This window comes from Aspergillus mulundensis, assembly GCF_003369625.1.
Source record: "Aspergillus mulundensis strain DSM 5745 chromosome Unknown scaffold_8, whole genome shotgun sequence".
In the NCBI taxonomy this organism is placed as follows: Eukaryota; Fungi; Ascomycota; class Eurotiomycetes; order Eurotiales; family Aspergillaceae; genus Aspergillus; species Aspergillus mulundensis.
Window position 1 is genome coordinate 1753371 of NW_020797896.1, and position 22094 is coordinate 1775464.

At 53.8% G+C, this 22094-nt stretch overlaps 10 protein-coding genes across 10 annotated transcripts; 6 read left to right on the top strand and 4 right to left on the bottom strand.

Moving 5' to 3' along the window:
• Positions 1-269: 269 nt before the first annotated feature.
• DSM5745_07924 (TauD/TfdA dioxygenase family protein) lies at positions 270-1524 on the top strand (the record flags this gene model as incomplete). Its single annotated transcript, XM_026749940.1, has 5 exons — positions 270-489; positions 535-629; positions 677-1118; positions 1167-1270; positions 1318-1524. The coding sequence occupies 5 exons, from the start codon at positions 270-272 to the stop codon at positions 1522-1524; spliced, it is 1068 nt and encodes a 355-aa protein (XP_026601972.1).
• A 302-nt stretch (positions 1525-1826) lies between these two features.
• On the top strand, positions 1827-2965 carry DSM5745_07925 (class I SAM-dependent methyltransferase; the record flags this gene model as incomplete). Its single annotated transcript, XM_026749941.1, has 3 exons — positions 1827-2149; positions 2211-2878; positions 2928-2965. 3 exons carry the CDS (start codon positions 1827-1829, stop codon positions 2963-2965), a joined length of 1029 nt encoding a protein of 342 aa, XP_026601973.1.
• A 704-nt stretch (positions 2966-3669) lies between these two features.
• DSM5745_07926 (uncharacterized protein) lies at positions 3670-5159 on the top strand (the record flags this gene model as incomplete). The annotated part of the gene is made up of 2 exons (XM_026749942.1): positions 3670-4322; positions 4370-5159. The coding sequence occupies 2 exons, from the start codon at positions 3670-3672 to the stop codon at positions 5157-5159; spliced, it is 1443 nt and encodes a 480-aa protein (XP_026601974.1).
• A 247-nt stretch (positions 5160-5406) lies between these two features.
• DSM5745_07927 (NmrA/HSCARG family protein) lies at positions 5407-6351 on the top strand (the record flags this gene model as incomplete). The annotated part of the gene is made up of 1 exon (XM_026749943.1): positions 5407-6351. The coding sequence occupies one exon, from the start codon at positions 5407-5409 to the stop codon at positions 6349-6351; it is 945 nt and encodes a 314-aa protein (XP_026601975.1).
• Positions 6352-6967: 616 nt separating this feature from the next.
• Positions 6968-9116, bottom strand: DSM5745_07928 (fungal specific transcription factor domain-containing protein; the record flags this gene model as incomplete). Its single annotated transcript, XM_026749944.1, has 2 exons — positions 6968-8311; positions 8361-9116. The coding sequence occupies 2 exons, from the start codon at positions 9114-9116 to the stop codon at positions 6968-6970; spliced, it is 2100 nt and encodes a 699-aa protein (XP_026601976.1).
• Positions 9117-10178: 1062 nt separating this feature from the next.
• On the bottom strand, positions 10179-12209 carry DSM5745_07929 (uncharacterized protein; the record flags this gene model as incomplete). Its single annotated transcript, XM_026749945.1, has 5 exons — positions 10179-11055; positions 11103-11143; positions 11193-11428; positions 11473-11917; positions 11967-12209. The coding sequence occupies 5 exons, from the start codon at positions 12207-12209 to the stop codon at positions 10179-10181; spliced, it is 1842 nt and encodes a 613-aa protein (XP_026601977.1).
• A 642-nt stretch (positions 12210-12851) lies between these two features.
• On the top strand, positions 12852-14273 carry DSM5745_07930 (uncharacterized protein; the record flags this gene model as incomplete). The annotated part of the gene is made up of 4 exons (XM_026749946.1): positions 12852-13502; positions 13568-13954; positions 14018-14110; positions 14166-14273. The coding sequence occupies 4 exons, from the start codon at positions 12852-12854 to the stop codon at positions 14271-14273; spliced, it is 1239 nt and encodes a 412-aa protein (XP_026601978.1).
• A 158-nt stretch (positions 14274-14431) lies between these two features.
• On the bottom strand, positions 14432-16888 carry DSM5745_07931 (putative Zn(II)2Cys6 transcription factor; the record flags this gene model as incomplete). Its single annotated transcript, XM_026749947.1, has 2 exons — positions 14432-16369; positions 16424-16888. 2 exons carry the CDS (start codon positions 16886-16888, stop codon positions 14432-14434), a joined length of 2403 nt encoding a protein of 800 aa, XP_026601979.1.
• A 1739-nt stretch (positions 16889-18627) lies between these two features.
• On the top strand, positions 18628-20413 carry DSM5745_07932 (Zn(II)2Cys6 transcription factor; the record flags this gene model as incomplete). Its single annotated transcript, XM_026749948.1, has 4 exons — positions 18628-18705; positions 18754-18849; positions 18914-19424; positions 19482-20413. The coding sequence occupies 4 exons, from the start codon at positions 18628-18630 to the stop codon at positions 20411-20413; spliced, it is 1617 nt and encodes a 538-aa protein (XP_026601980.1).
• A 318-nt stretch (positions 20414-20731) lies between these two features.
• Positions 20732-21878, bottom strand: DSM5745_07933 (FAD-dependent monooxygenase; the record flags this gene model as incomplete). The annotated part of the gene is made up of 4 exons (XM_026749949.1): positions 20732-21214; positions 21273-21470; positions 21516-21608; positions 21663-21878. 4 exons carry the CDS (start codon positions 21876-21878, stop codon positions 20732-20734), a joined length of 990 nt encoding a protein of 329 aa, XP_026601981.1.
• Positions 21879-22094: the final 216 nt, after the last annotated feature.

Below are 22094 nucleotides of genomic sequence, written 5' to 3' on the forward strand. Positions count from 1 at the left end.
TAAACCTGCTTTGGAAACACGACCGGTCCACTCCAGAGGCTCTCCGAGAATTTCGCCGGTGCCCCGCCGACAGCGCTACGAGGCGAGGCCTGTGCTGACTCTTTGCGTCCCGCATGGTTCTTTCCAAGATTCCGCTCGTGGCCCAAATATGGGGAAATCTGGACCGTATGACAGGCTGCGGTAGTGGGGAGGATGCCATATATGTCGCCATCGAGGATTCTTAATCCCACCTCGCCGCCGTTGCAGGAGTCATTCGCAAATTAACCACCATGCCAACCATAATCCAGGAAGATACCCCAGCCCTCTTTGGAGGACACTCCGACGCTCGCCCTCGGCTCTCGCCACCGCTTGAGTACTCGGGCAGTCTGGACGCCTATGATCGCCAGGATCTGACTCCTGTGATTGGCACCGAGTTTGAAGGCCTTCAGATTGCTGAAGTTCTTCAGTCGCCTAGTCGTGATAGACTAATTCGAGACCTTGCTGTCACCAGTATGTTGGTTGACTTCTCGACCGTTCTCTTGCTAACCCTGTCAGTCTCGACACGTGGGGTTGTGTTCCTTCGAAACCAGGATATCACGCCCCAACAGATGCGCGAGTTCGCGGAGAGATTGACCCAGCTAGCAGGCTGTGTGAGTTACCTCAATCGCTTTCGCAATTCTGGCTAATACCAGTGCAGCCAGAGTCGTCAGGACTCCATGTCCATCCCCTGACGGAGGAGGGAAGTGAATTGGGTGACCAGATCAGCGTCATTAGCAGCGAGAAGCAGAAGAAGGGCGGCGGCCTCACGCATCAGCTCAGCGATGTCAGTCGGTTCGCCTCTGCTGGCTGGCACACGGATATTAGCTTCGAGCCCGTCCCATCTGACTATGCGATGCTCAAAATCCATACACTCCCCAAAACCGGAGGCGATACTCTTTGGGCGTCCGGGTATGAGATTTATGACCGTCTATCGCCCGAGATGGCATCTTTCCTGGAACGACTGACTGCGACTCACGATGCGACTTTTTTCCATGATGAGGCGCGACGACTGGGCAATCCCTTGCGCAAGGGAACTCGGGGGTCACCCTTGAACCATGGTGATGAGCTCACGGCTGTTCATCCTGTGATTCGGACGAATCGTATGTCGCTCTATCTTGCCCTGTTCCATCTACTAACGCGTCAATCAGCGGTCACTGGTTGGAAGTCAGTCTATGTCAACAAGGGTTTTACTAAGCGCATCAACGGAGTGACCAAGGATGAGTCGGATGTGCTTCTGGCGTACCTCTTCAATGTTAGTTGGTTGGCTTTGCTCTAGACCTGATACTGAATAGTCGGTAGCTCGTTACCCAGAACCACGACGCCCAGGTCCGATTCAAATGGCGCAAGAACGATATGGCGATCTGGGATAATCGGTCAACCTGGCACTGTGCGACGTACGACTACGCTGAAACCCGGACAGGGGACCGGGTGTGCAGTCTGGGCGAAGCGCCATACCTCGACCCTCAATCCAAGTCGCGAAGGCAGGCCTTGGGTGAAAGGCCTTGATGTCCTGTTCCTGGACGCTGAAGAATGTACCTAGCATACCTTAACTATGGCAATCCTGACGTCATTCCGGATCTGGCAATGTCAGGCCACGATCATGAACTTATCCACTCTACTCCGGAGTAAGGTTACTTTCACCATCCACGGCCAATCATTCGCCGTGGAAGAACATGCCGTCGGTGTACTCCGGAGTACCTCTCCAGCAGGTCATTCTTACCTCAACGCGGTAGAATGTGGACTTCTGCTCACGTCGTATATAAGAACCGTCGCCGGGCTATTTCCTACGTTGCCAGTGGTTCATCAACATGTTCGAGAGCCTCTCCGTCCCTCGCTTGGCGGGCAAACCGCACCCATCTCAGAGTTCTTCCGTCCCTCAGATTATCGACATTCGCTCGGACAAGAAGGATGTCGAGCTCCGCGAGTCCCTTCGCCAGAGCATACACAGCGATACCGCGGCGTTGCCGGATCTATTACTCTGGGACGAACAGGGCCTCAAGTACTTCGAAGATGTCACGTACTGTCCATCATACTACCTAACCCGGGAAGAGATCGGTCTGCTGGAGAAATACGCCCTGCAGATTGCCGCCCGCATTCAGCCGGGGAGTATGCTCGTTGAGCTGGGCAGTGGGTATGCATACCATCCTCTTCCCATGGGTCCAGAGCACAATGCAGGTGGTTAACCAGCGCAGAAACCTCCGCAAGACAAAGATCCTCCTCGACGCCCTGGAGACCCTAGCCCGGCCAGTCGACTACTTCGCCCTCGACGTCTCGCACCCCGAGCTGAAGCGCACGCTCCGCCCCGTCTCCGCCGGCGTGTACACGCACGTCCGCTGCTTCGGACTCCTAGGCACATACGACGACGGCCGCGCATGGCTGCAGCACCCTGATCTGCAGGCGCGGCCGAAGACGATCCTCTACCTGGGCTCCACGCTCGGCAACTTCGAGAAGCGCGATGCGGCCGCGTTCCTGGCGAGCTTTGCGAACCCGCACACCTCGTTCTTGCTTGGTTTGGATGGTTGCACCGATGAGGGGAAAGTGTTGTCGGCGTATAATGACCCCGAGGGGGTGAATCATCGGTTTGTGATGAATGGGCTTGCTCGTGCGAATGCTATACTCGGGTATGAGGCTTTTGAGGTGGGGAGGTGGGATGTTACTGGTCTTTGGGATGGCGAGAGGGGCGTGCATAGTCAGTTCTATGAGGCAAGAGTTGATGTTTGTTTGGAGGGGGTGGATATACCCGCTGGACGGCGGTTGTTGGCTGTTAAGAGTCATAAGTATGGGCCTGGGGAGAGGGAGGGGCTTTGTGAGAGGGCGGGATTGAGACTTGTCGATGGGTGGGCGTCTGATAGCGAGTATAGTGAGTTCAGCACCTCCTGTGTGTGTTTGGTTCGAGCTAACAGGCGCAGATCTGCTTTTCTTGACTAGCAAATCGGATAGAGTGTGAGCGCCAATTTGTGGCTAGATATACTTAATGCATAATATCTTCACTATATATTGCTGCCGCGGTTTCCCTGATTTGTGCCGACAGCTCGTCGCTGTCAATTGGAGCTGGGTACCATTGGATTCCTCTGAGCTCGTTATTGATATGGACCTCATTCCATGCAGACGTACACCCGTGGTCTTTCAGATCACTCGTCGCTTCAGAAGGTTTGATTTAGCATGATGTTGTTCCTATATCCGCCCGCGCGTATCACCGTCACACCAGTCGCCGCGAGCTCATCCTTGCCCAGGGCCATGTCTAACTCGAATGGCCCAGCTACTCTCCTCAGAAGCCGATCCACTCTCATTATGGTCGGGATAGCTTGCTGATACTCGTAGTGATGGAGGCGGAGAGGAACAGATGGGGCCATGTCTTGGATGAAAATCTAGATTGAAGCCATTATTAATCCTCCATTGCACTTGGACGGTGCTCGGAAGAGTCAAGCCCCGATCCTTCTCCTTGTCCGACCGATAACTCCGTGTCTAATGTACTGCAGAGGTATAAAACGAATCGCAATCTCGTGGCCGATGAGGTTGTTTTCTTGACTTGAGGAGACGCAGAGCCGGAGAATAGACCCTCTTTCCTCTTTAGGCTTAGTCCGGTCGCCCATCTTCTTCAGCCTTGGAACTCCCCGACTTCTTTCAATCATCCTCCATCACGCTGACCCGATGGCTCCCAAAATCCTCAAAGACGGCACCGTGCTGTCCTTCGACACATCAACCCAGTCGATCAAAGTCCTCCGGCGCGCCTCCATCCTCATCGTGGACGACCGCATCGCCGCGATAGAGGAGAACAGCGATGACCTCCCCGCTCCACCCGGCGACGTCGAGATCGTTGATGTCGCGGGCAAGATCATCTCGCCGGGCTTCGTGAACACACACGTCCACGTCTGGGAGTCTGTCTACCGCTCCATGGGGCCCAATACCACCCTGCCGCAGTATATGGGCTGGGCAGGTCACATGGGGCAGTTGGTGCCTGTGGCCTTTACGGCGGATGATATCTACATCAGTTCATTGCAGGGGTATATTGAGGGGTTGAATGCCGGTGTTACGTCTGTTGTTGAGCATGCGCATAATAATTGGTCCAGGGCTGTTATGGAAGAGGGATATAGGGCTGCGGTTGACAGTGGGGCGAGGGTTTGGTGGTGCTACGATGTTATGGAGAGAGAGGGTTTCTCGGCCCATGAGCAGTGGGATGCTTATGGTCAGCTTGTGAGGGATAAGAGTGCGCTTGTTTCTTCGGGGCTCTCTTTGGATGGGCTTGGTTGGGGGATTCTGAATGGGGATGGGAAGGCTGTGGATTTTATACGGGGGAAGAAGGCGTACGTCTCCCCCGTGCTGCTTAAGGGATATGCACTGACGAACATAGCGAGTTGGACATCCAGGCCCTCACTGTGCATCACTGCGGCGGCCCGTGGCCCCAGGGCAATACCTCTCCAACCAGGATCTGCGCCGACAACAACCTCTACGAGGCAGATCTTCCAATCATCTTCTCGCACTCTCCTTTCCTCACCGACTCCGACAAGGAAATGCTGCGCGAGCATAAGGTCTTCATCTCCATTACCCCCGAGTCCGAATGCCACTACGGCATAGGACAGGAAACCGGCCACGAGATCTCGGACCAGGCATCCTTGGGAATTGATACGAATTGGACCTTCTCTGGCGACATTATCGGCCAGGCCCGACTGTGGCTACAGCTCACGCGGCTACGACAATACACCAAGACTTTGCACACCGGTCTGCTGCCCAATGCGAATCCCATGGCAGTTGAGCAGGCATTCCTCCTGGCTACACGCCAGGGTGGCCGGGCGCTAAGACGAGACGACATCGGCGTCATTACCGTCGGCGCCAAAGCAGATCTTGTGGTGTTTAACGGCGACAGTCCGAGTATGCTTGGATGGAGTGACCCGATAGCTGCGGTTATACTCCACGCCAATGCTGGGGACATCGAGCATGTCCTTGTGGACGGGGAGTGGAAGAAGAAGGATTTCAAACTGGTTAGTCTGCCAATGGACTGGAAGGACTTGCGCACCCGGTTCTTGGAGTCTTCGAGGCGCATCCAGCCGCAATTTGCGGTGCCGCCGCCTCTGCCGGAGAAATTCTGGGGCACTGGGCGGTTTGGCGATGTGGAATCTGTTAGCACTATCTACGAACGCTAAACCCGGTGATTTTGTCACTTAGTACTGTCCTTACTGCGCATTTAGTGTGAAAATACAGTCAATCTCCGCTATTCAAGTCCTCCTCCGTTGTTCTTTCGGCCTCCGCATCCAGTTCCGGCTTAAGTTCTTAACTCCGCTGACTCCGGTCGCATACAAATCCGCACCCATCCTGCAACATTTCGATATCTAACACTGTGGACTATCTCAAATTCAACCTCACTCTCTATCATATCCCTCACCTGATATAATGGCCAAGAAAACCATCGTGGTCGTCGGCGCCACCGGCCAACAAGGCGGCTCTGTCATAACCGCCATCCGCGCATCTCCCACCCTTAGCAAGCAATACACCATCAAAGGAACAACCCGAGATCTCACCAAACCCGCAGCACAAGACCTCATAAAGAAGGGCATCGAGATAGTCCCCGCCGACATAAACGACCCGTCCTCCCTCCGCGCCGCCTTCAGCGGCGCATCCATCGTCTTTGCCAACAGCATCACAATCTACGACGGACACACGCTGAAGCACGAAATACAGCAAGGCCGCGCCATGGCCGATGCTGCCGTCGCCGCAGGCGTCCCGGCAATAATCTACTCGACTCTCCCGCACGCCGGGAACATCTCGAACGGGGAGTTAAAGGCTATGGGCCACTTTGACGGGAAGGCCGAGGTTGAGGCGTATATTCGGACCCTGCCGATCCGCTCTGCGTTTGTGGCGCCGGGCAGCTTCATGAGTAACTTTTTTGACAGTATGGCGCCGCGTCCGGACTATACTGAGGAGGGGGCGTATGTGATTGCCATGCCTGTTCCAGCCGAGACAAAGTTACCGCTCATTGATACGGCTGGGGATCTGGGGAAGTGGGTTGCTGCTATCTTGGAGGACTTTGATCAGTTTGAGGGGAAGGTTTTATGCTGCGCGACAAGGCTCTACTCTTTCAGCGAGATCGTGGAGATTTTGTCCCGCTTGTCCGGGAAGAAGATTGTTTATAGGCAGGTTCCTGTTGATGTCTGGAAGGGGTTTCTGCCGCCGCTTATGGCGGAGCATATTGCGGATATGATAAGGTTCTTTTATGAGTTTGGGTATTTTGGGGAGGACACCGAGGGGAAAGTCGCTTGGAGTGCGGAGATGGCGGGGGTTGATGGGAGACTGACGACGCTGGAGGAGTTTATTGGAAGGAATCCGTTGAAGCTATAGACTTGGGTGTTAACTGGGATGATGGTGCAAGTAGTACTTAATTGATGTCCTTCCAAGGGGCTGCTCGTTGATCTTGAGGTCGTAGTTATTCGATAGTGTTACCGAAGCCACTGGCTGCAAGTCGAGACCTCATGACTACCATGGGTCAGAAGTCAGAATGAACACTACTGCACCCTGTGCCCTGAACTGCTTCTACAGTGCCACGCATGCTGCAATTCCCGCGGACACCATCTAGACAGTCTGTACATATTGAGCAGGCACGCTATTCCACTTTGGGCCTCGGCACTTGAAGTCCACTCGGGACCCGGGGAGGTCAACAGATCCTCCAGTCCTCAACCTCTCCCTCTTCTCCATGCCACTCTTCTTTGGTTGCCACTTGCTCTGCACGAGTGACGAATGGTATAGGTCTCTGGTGTCCTTTCTTCTCAAGCCGTTGTTAGGGACTCGTGTCACCTCCACGCGCCTCACCAGGCGAAACCCTCGTCGAGCCTCCAAAAATCAACACAAGCGCTGGGCCAACCTGCATTCTGCCGCTACCCCGGACATCAATATCAGCTTCTGCATCGAATAGTCAGACAGTGTGGGGCACGAATGTTGGTGATCGGAGCTGATGATTTCAATAGGATCCTCCATCGTCCCACTCCTCCATCTGCGGCCGCTTCCGTCGGTTAACGCTTGCTCCCTCGGTCCCTTGATAATATACGGGTTGGTCCAGTCCTTCGGGGAGCGTATATTGGGTGGTTAGTGGCTGAGCGAGATGGTCTTGGGACGGGTACGAGACAGAGCCAATACCTACAACGCCCAACGGCGGCGCGGCGTCAAGACCCGAAGGCATCGGTGCCCAATCACCCCAGAGGAGACCCGGATGGTCCGGAATGATTGGCCAGTGAGAATCATGAGGGTTTTGCTGGGGAAGCTTTCCAGCTGCATCAGGGAAATCGAGGGGACACGGAATGCTTGAACCTGGAGACGTATCGGTCATTGCCTTATCTTCGGACGGACATTTCGGGATCTTGCTCTCGCCCGGGTGATCGATGAATTTCGCAATGTCCAACACGTGGTGGAGAACACCGGCGACCTTTCGGTGGTAGCTGTTGGACTCCGTCGATGAGACGAAGCGCGTGCAACACTCGGAAACTTGTCGCAGTAGTTGCAAGTCCTCATTAGACGACGACGCTCGGTAGTCACCGATGAGGTCTGAAATCACGTCCTGGCTAAGAAAAAAATAGGAAGGAATCGAGAAAGCATCCATGGCGCGACACATAAACCGAGTCGCCGTCTCATGATTGACAGGGCTGGCGGTGGACGACGACAAGACACTGCTAGTGAGCAAATGAAATCTGGGTATGATCTGCTCAGCTCGGGCACCATTGGCAATAAGAAGAAGCAAGCAGCTCGCTCTCGCATCCAATCGAACCTGTTCCAGATGTCCCTGCTGCCGGCTGAGACGCAGGGCCAGTATCCTAGTCGCGAGGAATTCCAGACCAATCCCGACATTATGATTTAACTTCGAGGGGGAGCTCAAGTCAAAAATGGCGAATGTTGTCGCGAACTCGGCAAGTTGGCGCTGAATAGACTCGATGGATACCCCTAGGCTCCTGCGCGAGCTGGGAGTGTCGGTGTACGCGGCTTGGTTCAGCAGATATACCTCGTCCTGTATCATCGCCAATCGAACGCGTATATGATAGGGCTTCTCAGGATCGACTTCTACGCTGAGCCTTTTGATAAAATCGCAGGCATGGGGTGGTAGCCAGGACACTGTCCCGCGGGTGATGCACAGGCCGCGGTCACGAATGTACAACGATCGACGAGCCTTTTCCAGTTCCACCGTCTCAATATCGTTGTCATCGTGTGAAGGCAAATGCCTCTGACGCATACTCATCATTCGGGCAAGCATGCACGCCTGTGCAAATATTGACTCGGCCAATTCGGGTGGATCCGATTGTTCTGCTGCGATACTCTGGGGCCAGTTAGATCTGATGACATAAATGGGGATGAAGGACTATTACCAGCAGTATCAGCACTTGCACGTTGATCAGGCTCGGCTTGGCTAACAGCCCGGAGGTAATCAAAGACGCTCGGTTCGGAGCCCAAGATTTGGCAATGTTGGCAAAGGAGGTGGTCGGACCTGGACGGTGCCTCACTTTTCCCATGGTCAAGGCAAGAACCGTGAGCGTTTCGAAACAAATTGCCCATGAGTCCAGTGTGTCACTGAGTATATTAGGACGCGAGTAAACAAGCTCGAGCTGCGCAAGAAGGTGACTCGGCACGAAGAGATCGGTGATACAATCCCCATATTCAAGGACTCGCTTAACAGCGGCCATGACCTCTTGCTTGGGGGGAAGTGAGATCCCTTGTTGATTGCTAGATATTGGAACTGTTTCCGTGGCAGTCGCGGTCTCACAGAGAGTCTGCAATTTTTGTGCCAGTCCGTCTCTATCCAAGTGACCGTGAACGGAAAGAATGTGCTGCCGTAGGTTGCCGCAGAGAGCAGCGATTGAATGAGGGCCAGTGTACCAGCCGTCGGCCCAATTCTCCTCACTCAGCTGAGACGGGCTTGCCATTATGACTGAGGCGTGGCCGTCAGTGTCCGCGTCATGTTCCCATTCTTCAACGTCTTCTTGTTTGCCCGCCAGGGATTCCCCGAGCGGCGCGGCTGTGTTTTGTTCATGGCTCTGTTCCAAAGCGAGGGTCATACGATGGAGGTGGGATTCGATGCTCGAGAGGCGGTCCTGAAGTTGGTCGACACTGTCACATCTAGGCATTTCGGAGGTCAGCCAGTCCGCTTCTGCACACGTGGAGCAATAGGCTATCGAGAGTCACTCACAACAGCTTCAGGTGGTTCACTCTTATAGGGGGTGTTTGATAGACACAGCCAGCTCCATCTTCATTGCCACAGTTCCCACAGCGTGGCCGTTTCCTATCGCAGCGAATCTTGCGTTCGCGACAGCGGGTGCAAGCCAGGTCAGCAGTACTGGAATCGGAGTGGTTCTATATGTGCTTAGCCCGGCCTATATAAGGATTGGACTGTGGCATACGAGTCTCTCGCTACCTGCCATCGTCTGCCTAGGTGGTCTGAACCGTGCCTTCGGGACGCTCTTTTGGTGGTCAGAAAAATGGTTAGTGAGGTTGAAGAAAAGCCAAGCTCTCACCGGTCGTACCTGGAGGCCGGTTACTGCTAGATAAAGCGGAAAGCCTCGGGTTGCCCGCTCTTCCTCAGAGGGCCTACTGGCAGGGCTAACTCCTCAGCCCTGTCTTATGTGAGCCGAAATGCCTCGATCTTCATTATGGTTGCCATTAATCAAAGTCTCGCCAATCGGCACGCGTCGTTTATTTCATGAGCTCTACAAAGGCACCGAAATGTCCTCGGATTGGGCTACTTGCGTATGCTTATGGACAAGCCCTTCAAGTGGCTGGGCCCTCAAGAGCCGCATGCCATCCCTACGGTACCAAACAGACCGGATAATATCTGCAGCTGTCAATACCACCCCTCTTATAACGGATCATGGGACGTGGATCCAGCTGAATAACAATCTAGACTGCCACCCTGGCCGGGGGGCCTTGTGACCTCAACAACCGTTGCATTCCCACCCCCTTCAATGCAGTGCTATGCCGGCAACCGCTCCCTCCGCTCATACTCGGCTACTGCTCACGTTGAACCTTGGTCCAGGATGCTCTGTCTACTTCGAGGCGGCTCGGCCTAGCCGGAAGGCGTATCCCCATGACCGCTTAGTCTCCTTTGGCAAGGTTCTGATGGCAGGCTCGGCGGATTTTAACAAGGTTGTTATGTTTGTTTGTGCACTGTGCGCTTTCCCTACCCAATTACATTAAAGCAATGCCGAGAAATAGGCGTCCAATTCAGAGACCTCCTCTAGCCCCCCGACCCAGGCAGCATGCTGGTCTGGACGGCAGAGAACAACACAGCCAGTTCCCTCGTCGATCCCATATTCTGCATATGCACCCCCGCTGCCTTGTCCGTAGGCCGCATCATCGGCGAAGACCTTGCCATAATCCCATCCTAATGTCTCATCAAACGGGTGAAACATCTCTGGCAAGTCTAACAGTTTGACAGATGTCCTTGGACTGTTATGGATCAGAATCGTTTCTATCACCATTCCCTGGATGCCTGATGTCGATACTTCTCGTAATTTAGGGCAGTGTGGATGACGTTCGAATGCGTCCGCAAACGCCTCCAGCCGTTCCACCCCCTCGCTCTGGCCCAAGTCTCCAGCAAAAACGAGCAGCCTCCACGCACCGTTGCTTGGCAAAGCCTTTGCCAGTTGTATTGTGCTACCATCGGCCTGATTGACCAGTGGTGCCGTCCTTAGCCGCCTTCCTACTATTACCTGACTGGCATGCGCTGGCTTCCCATCACCGCCCTTCGACGCAATCAGTACGTTCGGCCGGTATGTCACTTCGACTCCAGACATGAACCCCGAAAACTCCCTTCGTACTTTGCTGACTTCACTGATGGGCGCGTTCTGTTGTTCGTAGGTCTGAACCAACTCCGAGTCCATCCTCATTAGCTCTTCCGCGATTGGATGTCGTTCGAGTTCGTACGTCTCCAGTATCTTGGGGCTTAAAGCCCCGGTGATAACCGATCCCAGCTTCCACACAAGGTTGTATGTGTCTTGGATGGAAACGTTCATTCCCTGGCCGGCCTTTGGGGAGTGGGTATGCGCAGCGTCACCGGCCAGAAAAACACTGAAGCGATGAGCACCATCTCAATCCGCAAGCACTATTGCACATACCGGTTTTTGACTTGATAATTCTTGACAAGGCCTTGCTTTATCTTATTGCTGTCAGCGTAGACCCTTTCTCTCGCTGAGCAGCAATCATACAGGGTAAACTGAGTACCAGTCGCAGTAGTTGTACGTCAGGCTGTACGGCTTCATAATCCTCTGGACCAGCTGGATCAATGCATCCGGGGATTCTTCCGTCTGCCCCATGGCTTTTTTATCCAGCTCGTCGTCTCCCTTGAGCTGTATGTAGAAACGAACGAGGCGATCCTCCCTCGGGGCCGTCATTACACTACCGAACTTGTCGGAATGGATGGCGCAGGACTGCCGGATATCAGCTGCAAACGTCAGATCAGCCCTATTTACGCCGGGGAGAACATACGAAAGTCAGTAATGGGGACAATGTCAATAACTCCCCACATCGAGTCAGTGGACTTGGCCTCCAGCGGCACGTTCAGCTGTTCCCTGACGAGACTCTTAGCGCCATCGCAGCCGACAACATACCGCGCTTGGATGACTTCTGTGACCTGCGCGTTCCCCTGGGAATTTGCATCGGATTCGCCGTTTTGTAGCACTTGCACCATGCGGTCAGTCCGCTGGCCATCTGTTTCCACCGTGACCGGATGGGTATCGTGGTCAGTGAAGTATATCTTCTCCGCTCGCTTTTGTCTCTCGATCTTGATGCGGCCCTTCGACTCGATATAGTCGATCAATATCTGCTCCACTTCGCCCTGGTTGAGCAGCATCTGCCCGAACCTCGAGAGACCATCTGGCTGCGATCGCGCCCGTTGCTGGCATTCGAGCTGTGACGTCTCTTTATTGACGCTCTACCGCCCAGTTAGAAACCCTCGTCCACTTACCCTAACAGGTACGCACCCAGTAACTCATTTCAGTCTCGTGCACTCCCCGCCGCATGATAGGATCGACGATCCCGAAGCTATCCAGGATCTCTAGCGTCCGGCTGTGGATGCCGTCAGCATGGCCGGTCTTTGTGCGATGGTCTTTGGCATCGATGATACGCGTCGACATCCCGTACTGGCTTGCCCAGCAGGCGGCCATTAGACCCGCAGGCCCCGCGCCAATAATCAGCAGATCGGTCTGGGATGTCCTTAGCGCCATGCGACGAGCGTTGAGGTCTACCCCCAACGATACCTTTGAGATCGTCACGAACAAGAGTCATTGGCTGGTAAGTCTATGTACGGAATTAAGTGAAGTTGGATTTAGGTTATCATTGTCTATGCCAGTCCTTGGGACCTGCCCAAGTCTATGAAAGTATGATGATGGTGGTGGTCACAGAGACTCGACTTAGGGCACGATGATGTACCCCGATGATGTCATGGCGACGTGGGCCTGGAACTCAACGATTCCAGTCTCCCACACGAACCTCCCCCTGCCATTCCTCCATTTCGATTATTAATGCCCCTCACTCTATCCATGCGGAACCCACCTGCCCTGATAATCATGTTCACATGCCGATCTTCACATGTTCCCGCCCGTCTTCCCGATTCTTTACATCATCATCATCATCGCGTAGTTGGCAATGGCTGCCCGGCGGCCGGCCCACTGCCATCGTGAAACGTAAACCCCCCAAGCCACCATTAAGCGTCGCCGTCCACAATGGCCGGCCCCGGACGGGTATATATACCCTACAGCCTGCACTCCCCGGAGCTCTCAAGAGTCTACCTAGGACGCCTACGGAGTCCCACTTACACCAATCCACCACCTGCAACACACTCGAGAAATACAAACACCGCTACCATCATGCCTTCGTCGAATTCTCCCGGTCCCCATGTCACCACTGTCCCTGCTACGGCTGAGGCGAAGCCTTCGGCCGCTGAGTCGAAGCCGCTAGAGGCTAAGGCGCCCGAGTCCAAGCCGGACGATGATAATGTCCCTGAGCCGGTTGAGCCTGAGCAGCCTAAGGCTGAGGGGAAGTCGTTTAAGGAGGCGCTTGTTGATGGGGATCGACCTGGTCATGAATTGAAGGATAACGGGGTCGAGGTCGGGGACTCGGATTCGACGGAGCGGTCGAGCGAGACTTCGAGTGATGACAAGGATGATAGCACGAATACCTCGCGGTCGAACTCAAATGCGAATGCCAATTCGAGCAAGGACACTGAGAAAGAGGAAGGCTCCAAGCCCAAGACCAAGAAAGAGACCAAAGATCTCGGCAAGGAGGACAACAAGGAAGACTCCAAGGAGGATAGCCGAGTGGACAAGCACCAAGTACAGAAAGAGGATCAGGATAAGGAGAAGGATACGGAATCCGACATCCCCGTCACATCGCCGCACTGCGCCGTAACATCCAAGCGCCTCCCAGCAAAGAACACCGACGAGAAAGCCGGCGTTGCCCGGACAAACGTCGTGGAGGGCGACACCTCCGAGGGCTCCATGAAGGAGTTCCACGAATTCGTACGCCCCGTCCTCTCCCTCTCCCCTTTCCCATATGCAGGTTCCACTAACAACACCCACCCCAGACACCCATGCAACAACACGTCCTCTTCTGGGACCGCGACCGCGACGGCCAAATCTACCCCTCCGACACCTACCGCGGCTTCCGCGACCTCGGCTTCAACATCCTCTTCTCGCTCGCCGCCGTGCTAATCATAAACCTGAACTTCAGCTACCCCACGCGCCTGGCGCACTCGTTTCTCCCGGACCCCCGCTTCCGCGTGTACGTCGACTCGATATACAAGGCGAAGCATGGGTCTGATTCGGGGACGTTCGATGCGGAGGGCCGTTTTGTCCCGCAGGCTTTCGAGGATATGTTTAGCAAGTATGATGGCGATAAGGATGGGGCGCTGACGTTTTCGGAGCTGTTTGGGATGATGCATGGGAATCGGTGTGCGGTGGATCCGTTTGGGGTGTGTTTTTCCCGACCTTTTTTCTTTGGTTTGGTGGCTTATGCTAATGGTGATGTTTCATAGTGGGGAGCTGCGTTCTTTGAATGGGCCACGACGTGGCTGCTTATTCAGAAGGATGGAAAGGTCTACAAGGACGATTTGCTCGGCGTGTATGATGTATGTTCTATGTCATGCTATCCTGCCGTTTATCATGCAACGCTAATCGATATAGGGTTCACTTTTCTGGAAGATCGCCAAGGCGAGGAAGTCCGGCGAGGGCTGGTCCCAAGGGTTCGGACTAGGCGGTGATAATTTTCTGGGTGGTGTGAAGGTATTCTAGATGAACTGCCTAGCCCCTCGGAATATGCAAATCACGATGAGTATATAAATGATGAGTGTATGAGTGATGCAGCCGTGTTCTTTGCAGGTTTTGTTGCCAGACATACAGTATATAGAATGAAGAAATGAGAAAATCAGACTCAAACCATCAAGGCGAATCTAATTTGGATTCTTGTAGAGGGGAATCTCATCATACGGTGTCTGGATGGAAGGATGGACCGTCATGTTATGCGGCAGCCTCGGGAATGGCTCGCCGAATGACGCACCATCCGTAAACTCGGCCGCCTCGAAAGCCGGTGACAGCGCTGTTGGGGAGGTGAGACTGGAGCTGTGCGAATCCCTCTCGGGTGAGAAGACGCGCAAGTCTGACAACACCGCCGCTCGAGGGTCCGGCCCGAAGAACAGGCGGTTATATATGCTGTTGCAAACCTCCCAAGCTCGGCGAGACGGAATGCTGATCGCACCCAGGCTGTGCAGCCAGTCGAGGCCCTTCTCCAGATGCAGAGTAATATGCGACGCTCCATCGGCGTGGAACCGGACACAAAACTCCATTTCAATTAGGAGTACGGTTATAGACTGCATGAAATAATGCAGAACACACCACCAGGGCGATACCTGGACAAGCCAAAGCGCATCCGGCTTATCTGGCAGTAGATCCAGCAGCTCGCATGCCGAGTCGATGCAGATCCTTGCGATCCGTTGCTGACTGAGTGCTGACGCTTCGTTGGGAGATCGCTGCCGCTCGGAGCGGCAAAGTGACGGTCGACTGAGAGCGATGCGCAGACTGTAGAATCGAAAAGCCAAACTCCATCGTTGACGTTCGAAGTGAGTTGAAGGATGACTCATCCTCCACTGGAACACAGCAGGGACACGACTTAGCCATTCGTCTGTCTCCTGAACTAAATCCATGATCGAGGCGCTGATGGTTAGCCACGGCCGGCGTGCAAACCCGGGACTGTAGAGCGAGTCAATAGCCCGACGCATGATCACGGTGAGATCAACGAAATAGAAAAAGTAGAAGGAATTGCTGGGAGAAATATCCATCGGGCTCGGCAACGGGTCCTGCCCAAAAACAGGGTTCATTCTGGGCGAATCCCACCCAATAGGACTAGGCCGCCGCTGAGATGTCAGGCCCTGCATGTAATCAGTGCGCGCCCGAAAGTCCGTGAGAAGGCGCGAGGCTATCGGTTCCCTGAATTGTTCCTCGTCAAAAGGAATGGGCAGAGGTGTCGTGCTGTATTTGTCTGGTGCACTCGTAGGCCGACCGGTCATGATGGATAACGTGTTCTCGAGCGTATATAGCGACCACCAAACCCGATATCTAATCTCTTTCGAGAGATTGGATGTTTCTTTACTCTCGCTGCGCAGATTCACACCGAGCGCAATGGCCGATCGAACAGAAACACCACAAGCTCTCCAGGAGCGGTTGATGTGACCGATTGCCATCAAGAAGAACGCCGTCAGGCCCTCGACTTGAACCTGTTGAAGATTGGGATGTTCTAGCAGCTGGCTCTCGCTGTAGTTGAGCTTGCGCGCTCTCGTGAAACAAGTCATCGGAGTGTCCGCTTCTAGAACCCATGGCTTCGAGACCAGCTGAGCAAACTTCGACGCCAGCGCAAAGACCAGATTTAGGATCGTAAGCCATCGCTTCGTCGGCTGAATGTCTGTCCGCGTGTAGTACATCTCGTACTGCTGCATAAACGGAATCTTGGCGATGATCGGGAAGGACGGATGGACGGTGAAGAAATAGCAGTCGAGTAGTTGATCGGCAATATGACGCGGTGGTCGTCCGTAGGGATCGATGTTTGGATCTAAAATCAGCTCCTCGTCGTCCAGAAAATAACAGACCGATGTCAAGGATTGCGATTTGTTCGAAGCCTCGTTGTCCAAGAATGGGGTGTCCTTCTCGAGGACCTGGTACAACTCATTGATCCATGACATCTCCGACGGTCCACCCATGAATCCAATGGCTTGCAAGCCCTTGTCCTTGTGAAAATCTTCCTGGATGTACTCGATACCGAAGGAGCGAATCTGGGGAAGCGTAGAAGGGTGGGGCGCGTGTTCGACATTCGCAGGATCTGGCTCTAGGCTCGCAAACTGTTCTTGGTTAACCCTCTTCCTGAGATTGCAATAGAGCATTCATATCCATACTTGAGCTCGTGTCCTTGCGATGAGATCCTTGTCCTGGTTATCCACTCGCGGTTGGATCTCCTGAAGCAGCCTGTCGTAGGCCTGCACCTGTTTCTCCAGATCTTGTAGCCGTTTCTCCGTCACCTCCCGCTTTCCATCCATGTAGGTGCACTCGATGCTGAGGCTGATGCACCGACTGCACGGCGTTTGTCCGTTGCATTTCGTCTTCTGTTTGCGGCACTCGAGGCAGGCTCTCCTGACGCGTCGATTGCCGAACGTTCGAAGCTGGGAGACACGGGGGATGGCGATTTTGGAGCCCGGCGTAGAGGACTCCGACGAAGTCAGCGGAAGTGCTGAATCGGGCGCCGTCATCGCGGGCGAAGGCACTGTTCGCTGATCAGACGTGGCCGATGAAGGGCCAGGAAAGGAGACGACGCGAAAGATGGCATGGTTGCCCGCAGGGCGAGGGCGTTTATTCGATCGCATGGCACGGCGATCGCGGGGGAAAGGGCAGGAGCCAGGCGTCCCATGTGAGGAGGAAGCCGCCCATCTCTGAAGAATCGCAGATGGGGATAGACAGTCCGCTTCAGCTCAAACAAAGGAGTGACAGCGGTTGACCCAAGGATCGGGAGTGAAAATTGAGGTTGTCGAGACGCCCGCCCGGAAGCTCGCCCCGATTGGCGGAACGACCTTCCGGGATTTTCCTGCAGGCGCGGGTCAGGCCGGAGTCTTCTGCCTTGGCCTCTGACTGGGCGGGCTCTTATATCCGCCGGTGTTCACTCGGTCTCCATCCATCTGGCGGCGAACTCCTGATCTGAATTATCTGATGGGCCGAATACCTGAACTCCTTGCTGATTCGTTCTTGCCCATCCCAGAGCCCTGGGTTCTCGAAAATCTGAGATCTTCTGTCCCCAGAATAGGAGAATGCAAGATGCTAACTAAGTACACCCGTTCCTGCCCAACACCCGGGTCATCTGCTAACTCGCTTCGGATGCAGCAAGGGGTCCCATGGATCATCCAGATTCTTAGCGTCGAAAGTGAAAGTCCCTCTCAGAGCAGAATCGCAGTGGTGGTTTGCCCGAAGATGAGCCCTGTGCGGAATGGAGACTACGAATCTTGAACCCACCTCCACCCAGTGCGAACCTACGGAGTAGCGCGATGCAAGGCGCCCACAGCGGCAATGTTGAAGGCTTCAAGCTTCAGGGATTTCAAGTCCTCGACTCATTCGAGATGCTAGACGCTCGAAGCGCGTTCAAAATGCGTCACTTGACTCACCCTCAATGGACCTCGAAGGTTTCGAAGCAGTCAGCTCGTCAAGAAGAATGCGTTGCATTTTTAGGACCTGGCTAGGAGGATCCCTTACCTATGGGGCATCTGGGTTCCAGGCCCTCGTCAAACGCGTTTGAGACATTCTGAGTCTCTGACTACGAAAATTGAAAGGTCGTGCTCAGCGAGTCCCCAACCGAACCGGCATGTCAAGGCTTGAAGAAACCGTGGCAACCTCATGTCATACAGATAATCGGTGGGTCTCAGAAACGCCAATATTGCGTGGCAATTCAAGTTGCATCCGCTACGCCGTTCGGCAGCTCAATGCGCCAGCAATATCCGTTCGACTTCTTGTACTCGACTCTGATGCGGATGATATTGGCGTCAACAGATATATGTAGATACTCAATGTGCGAGACGTTGTCTTGGAGTATCGAAGATGTTACAGACTCTACATGTGGGTCTTGTTCTGACTTTGATGTTTGATGATAAAAGACCAAGCAAAATATATATGTAGCCCCGTAGCACCCACAAACATCAACCTAATTATCAACTCTTTTTCTAGGTGTCTGGTTAACTGGACGGCCTAGTAGGAGGGACTATCTGATTATTGTCAGGGAACAAATCCATCTAGGCTTATTTACAGCGCATATAGCGTGCTGCTCGGATGATATCAGTTTTTACCTGTTGAGATAGCCATAGTTGTAGTCAGTATCACCCAGAATAGCTAGTACGACAGGTGGAGCCAATCCAGCTACTCCAACCCCAGCGCTGCCTATCGCCGTTTCTTTCTTATCCTCGGCCCCGTCTAGTCTCTAGATAAGATCGCGTCTCTCCACTTTTCTGGTGTTCTTCTCCAGACTCCCCAGTCAACAGACAACAGATCTTTGCGATCATGTCGTCAAGTCACGTTTGCGCTCGTTGCGCCCATACAGTTAGTTCAACTTGATGGCCATACAATGAGGCATTCTGCAACCACAGCTAACCGCTTCAGAAACAACGATGCGACGGATCTTCCCCGTGCTCGCGATGCGCCCGTAAGCCTCCGTCCTTTCATGAAGCTACGCATCTCTGATCGCTACCAGGATTGGGCCATCTTTGTGAGCCTCAAATGCCAGGGAAAAGGCCTCAAATGTCTCGTCGACCCCGGGCAACTCGATCGCGGGGAGGATGCACTTCCTGTAAATCTCGGTTGGTTTCTTCCAATTTCGCAAGTTATATTCCGTCCTGATGGGAAGAAGAAAGAAGAAGTGTGACGAGCTGCGTCCTCAATGCGGTGATTGCCGTCGCCTAGGTATTTCCTGTGTCTGGAAGTCTCCCTCGCCCTCTCTTTCCTCTGACGACTCTCCATCTTCTCATGTTAACGATGTCGCCTCGACCCCGTTGCCTTCCGCGGATTTGCCTACTCTGCCTTCACCCGCCTTTCTCGACGACGAATCTTCCCTTCTCATAGACCCCTCATGGCCGATTCTGGATTTCGCTATCCCCAGTCCTGGAGCATTCCCCGTACAAATACCGCTCAATCCACATCTTCAGACAGATGAGGACATATCGTTGTTCAACCACTACGTGCACATCGTGTCCCGCTCTCTATTACGATCTGCCAAGTCAGATGAGAACCCGTTCCTCAGAACTTTGCTCCCCGTGGCTGCCACCTCGGACATGGTGACTAGCGTCATCTTGGGGCTTAGTGGTAGTCATTGGAAACGCGTCTATCCCGCCATCTGGGGGCGAGCTCTATCGCGTCAAGGACGAGGTAAACGCTCAGTTAGCCATCGGCAGCAGAGACGAACAGCGCTAACCAGCACCGCAGCCTTAAACCAGGTGAACCTGCTCTTAAGCCAGACGAACCTATCTAGATCGCTAGAGACATGCATCGCCGTCCTCCTGCTTTGCCTTGCGGACTTATTCGAAGGAACGTCCAGAGCCTGGAAGTGGCATCTGAAAGCGGCTAGTGCTCTCCTTCGATCACTAGGCGAACTGGTCCTCGAGAATACAACCGAGGGGATGTTTTGTCTTCAACTATTTCACTACCTTGATTCCATGTCAACAATCTCACGATGCCGACCACCACTTCGAGGTTCCCCGAGTCTTTACGATCTCGCTAATTGCGATGATTTAGTCACTTCCGCAACTAGTGACTCAATTTCTTTTCCGGTTTCGTCATCTTCTACTGTGATATCAGGAGTGGATCCAATGCTCCTCAATTTTATTGGGATGGTGAACCTTCTCGCTTCCCACCGAAAGAACCGAGTTGATGAGCTGTCGGAAATCGGCTTCCGCGCCGCAGCTACCCGTGTACAAAGACAGCTTGACTCGTGGCGCAGAGAATATCAAGAGCAGAACCCGGATTCGCACGCTTTGGATGATGAAATGCACCAGGCCACAACAGCTTTCGCGTGGGCAATTCATCTGCGTCTTCATCAGATCGTCGAAGGCTATGACCTCGACCATCCGAATGTGAAGCTGGCTATTGCTAATATTATGGAGGCGATGTTGCCTATCCCATACGGTAGTCCCGTCGAAGGAAGTCTACTATTTCCGCTTGTCATTGCAGGCGCAGGAAGTACAGACATTGAGGGACAAATGGTAGTCAAGGAGCGACTGATGGCCATGGAGGGTACGCTAGGATTTGGACACGTTAAACAGGCACGACAGTTACTGGAGACAGTATGGGCACAGGGTCGAGAACGGAACTGGGCGTTTATTCGGTTTACACAATTTCCCGGGTTTGTATTCGTCTAAACCTGAGCAGCTCAACACCCTACACGTAATTTTCCAACAGCTCCGCCAAATGCTTATCCATGTCATACCCGCACACCTCCTCGATCGTCAACTTCCCCGGTCGATCCATAGTAGAGGACCATCCGATCCGCTCATTCAAATCCTCTCTCGCACGGAAACTCGCTTCCTGTACACGCGTTGCCCTTGGTTTACGCAGGTTCTCGTACAGCGCGAGCCCGCGTTCCAAGCCGTACTTCTGTCGGAAATCTCGATGAAAGATCAAACCCAGGGCTCCCGCATCCTCAAACGCCATGCATGAGCCCTGCGACTGATCTGGCATCATAGGGTGCGCTGCGTCGCCGAGAAGGCATACCTTGCCTTTAACCCAGTATGGATATGGTTGATGGCGGTATACTGCGTTCTTAGTTCTCTCTCCACCCTCAAGCTCACGGATTGGATGTACTTACATCGCCACATCTTGATATCCTCCGCATTTGCCATGAGTGTCCGCATTCTCGGATCCAGATCTGGAAAAGTTGCAAGAAGCTGCTGCGGCGAGGACGAGATATTCCACCCATCGTCTCGCAGATTGTTGTACTCTGATGGGTAGAAACAGTAACAGCTGACGACATCGCCGTCACTGCACGGTGACATGACTATCTTGTTTATGCCAAAGCCTCCCCAATACTCGATCGCCTGATTGTTGATGTAGTCTTCCAATCCCAGAGCACGCAGCTTGTCGGCGCCGATGATGCAGCGGTAACAGCAGGAGGTGGACATCTCGAATTGCGGCGTTATACCCATTTGTTCTCTGGTAAGGGACTGACAGATTAACGTTAGCCTATTACGGGCCTTCCGAAATGGCAATAGTACAACGAACCCTGATACCGTCTGCGGCGACGATCAGATCGGCAGTCGCTTTTTGGCCGTTTTCAAAACGGATGACGCCCGCTTCTGCGTCAATCTCGATTGCTTTATGGTTAATTTCAAGGATGCATTTCGGTCCTTCGCCTGGCTCTTCGAAGGCGGACTTCAGGAGTTGTTTATGAATGTCAATGCGATGGAAATTGTTGTAGTCCTACTGTCATCAGTCAACGTCAACACGGACCGAAGCACAACCCACGGTGCCAAATTTTGCTTTATAGTCACCAAGTCCGAACTCATTCAGCACCTTCCCATCTTTCCACTCATGCATGATGAGGTTCTTCAAAATCACCTAAACCGATCAGCTGCGGTTACTCTTAGTCGGGTTTCAATCGGGATGAGATACCGGTTTTGCAGCGGCAATGTCGACCCCCCATCGTTCCAGGAACTTCGACCCATTTGGAGCCGCACTCAACGAAGCACCGACTTCTCCAGCGAAGTCATGGCGCTCATAGACAGTGACGTGGTGCTGCTGACGACGCAGCGCAATGGCGGCTGCGAGGCCACCCAGGCCAGCGCCAATGACGGCCACGTTCAGGGGTGTATCTGTTCGGGAAGGCATTCTTTTGACGGCAGGGTTATGCAAGGAGTAGTTGTGCCTTGTGGGCGTATAAATATCGCGAGGCTCCGCTTGGAGGTCATGATGAAAACAAGGCGATCAAGCCTCCCGACGGGCCCGATACGATTGGCTCCATCTCTGCGGCATTTATCAGATACGAAGCCGACTGGACAAAGCATCCCTGTTGATAGTGCGGGGAAGATTATCTATGCGACGGAG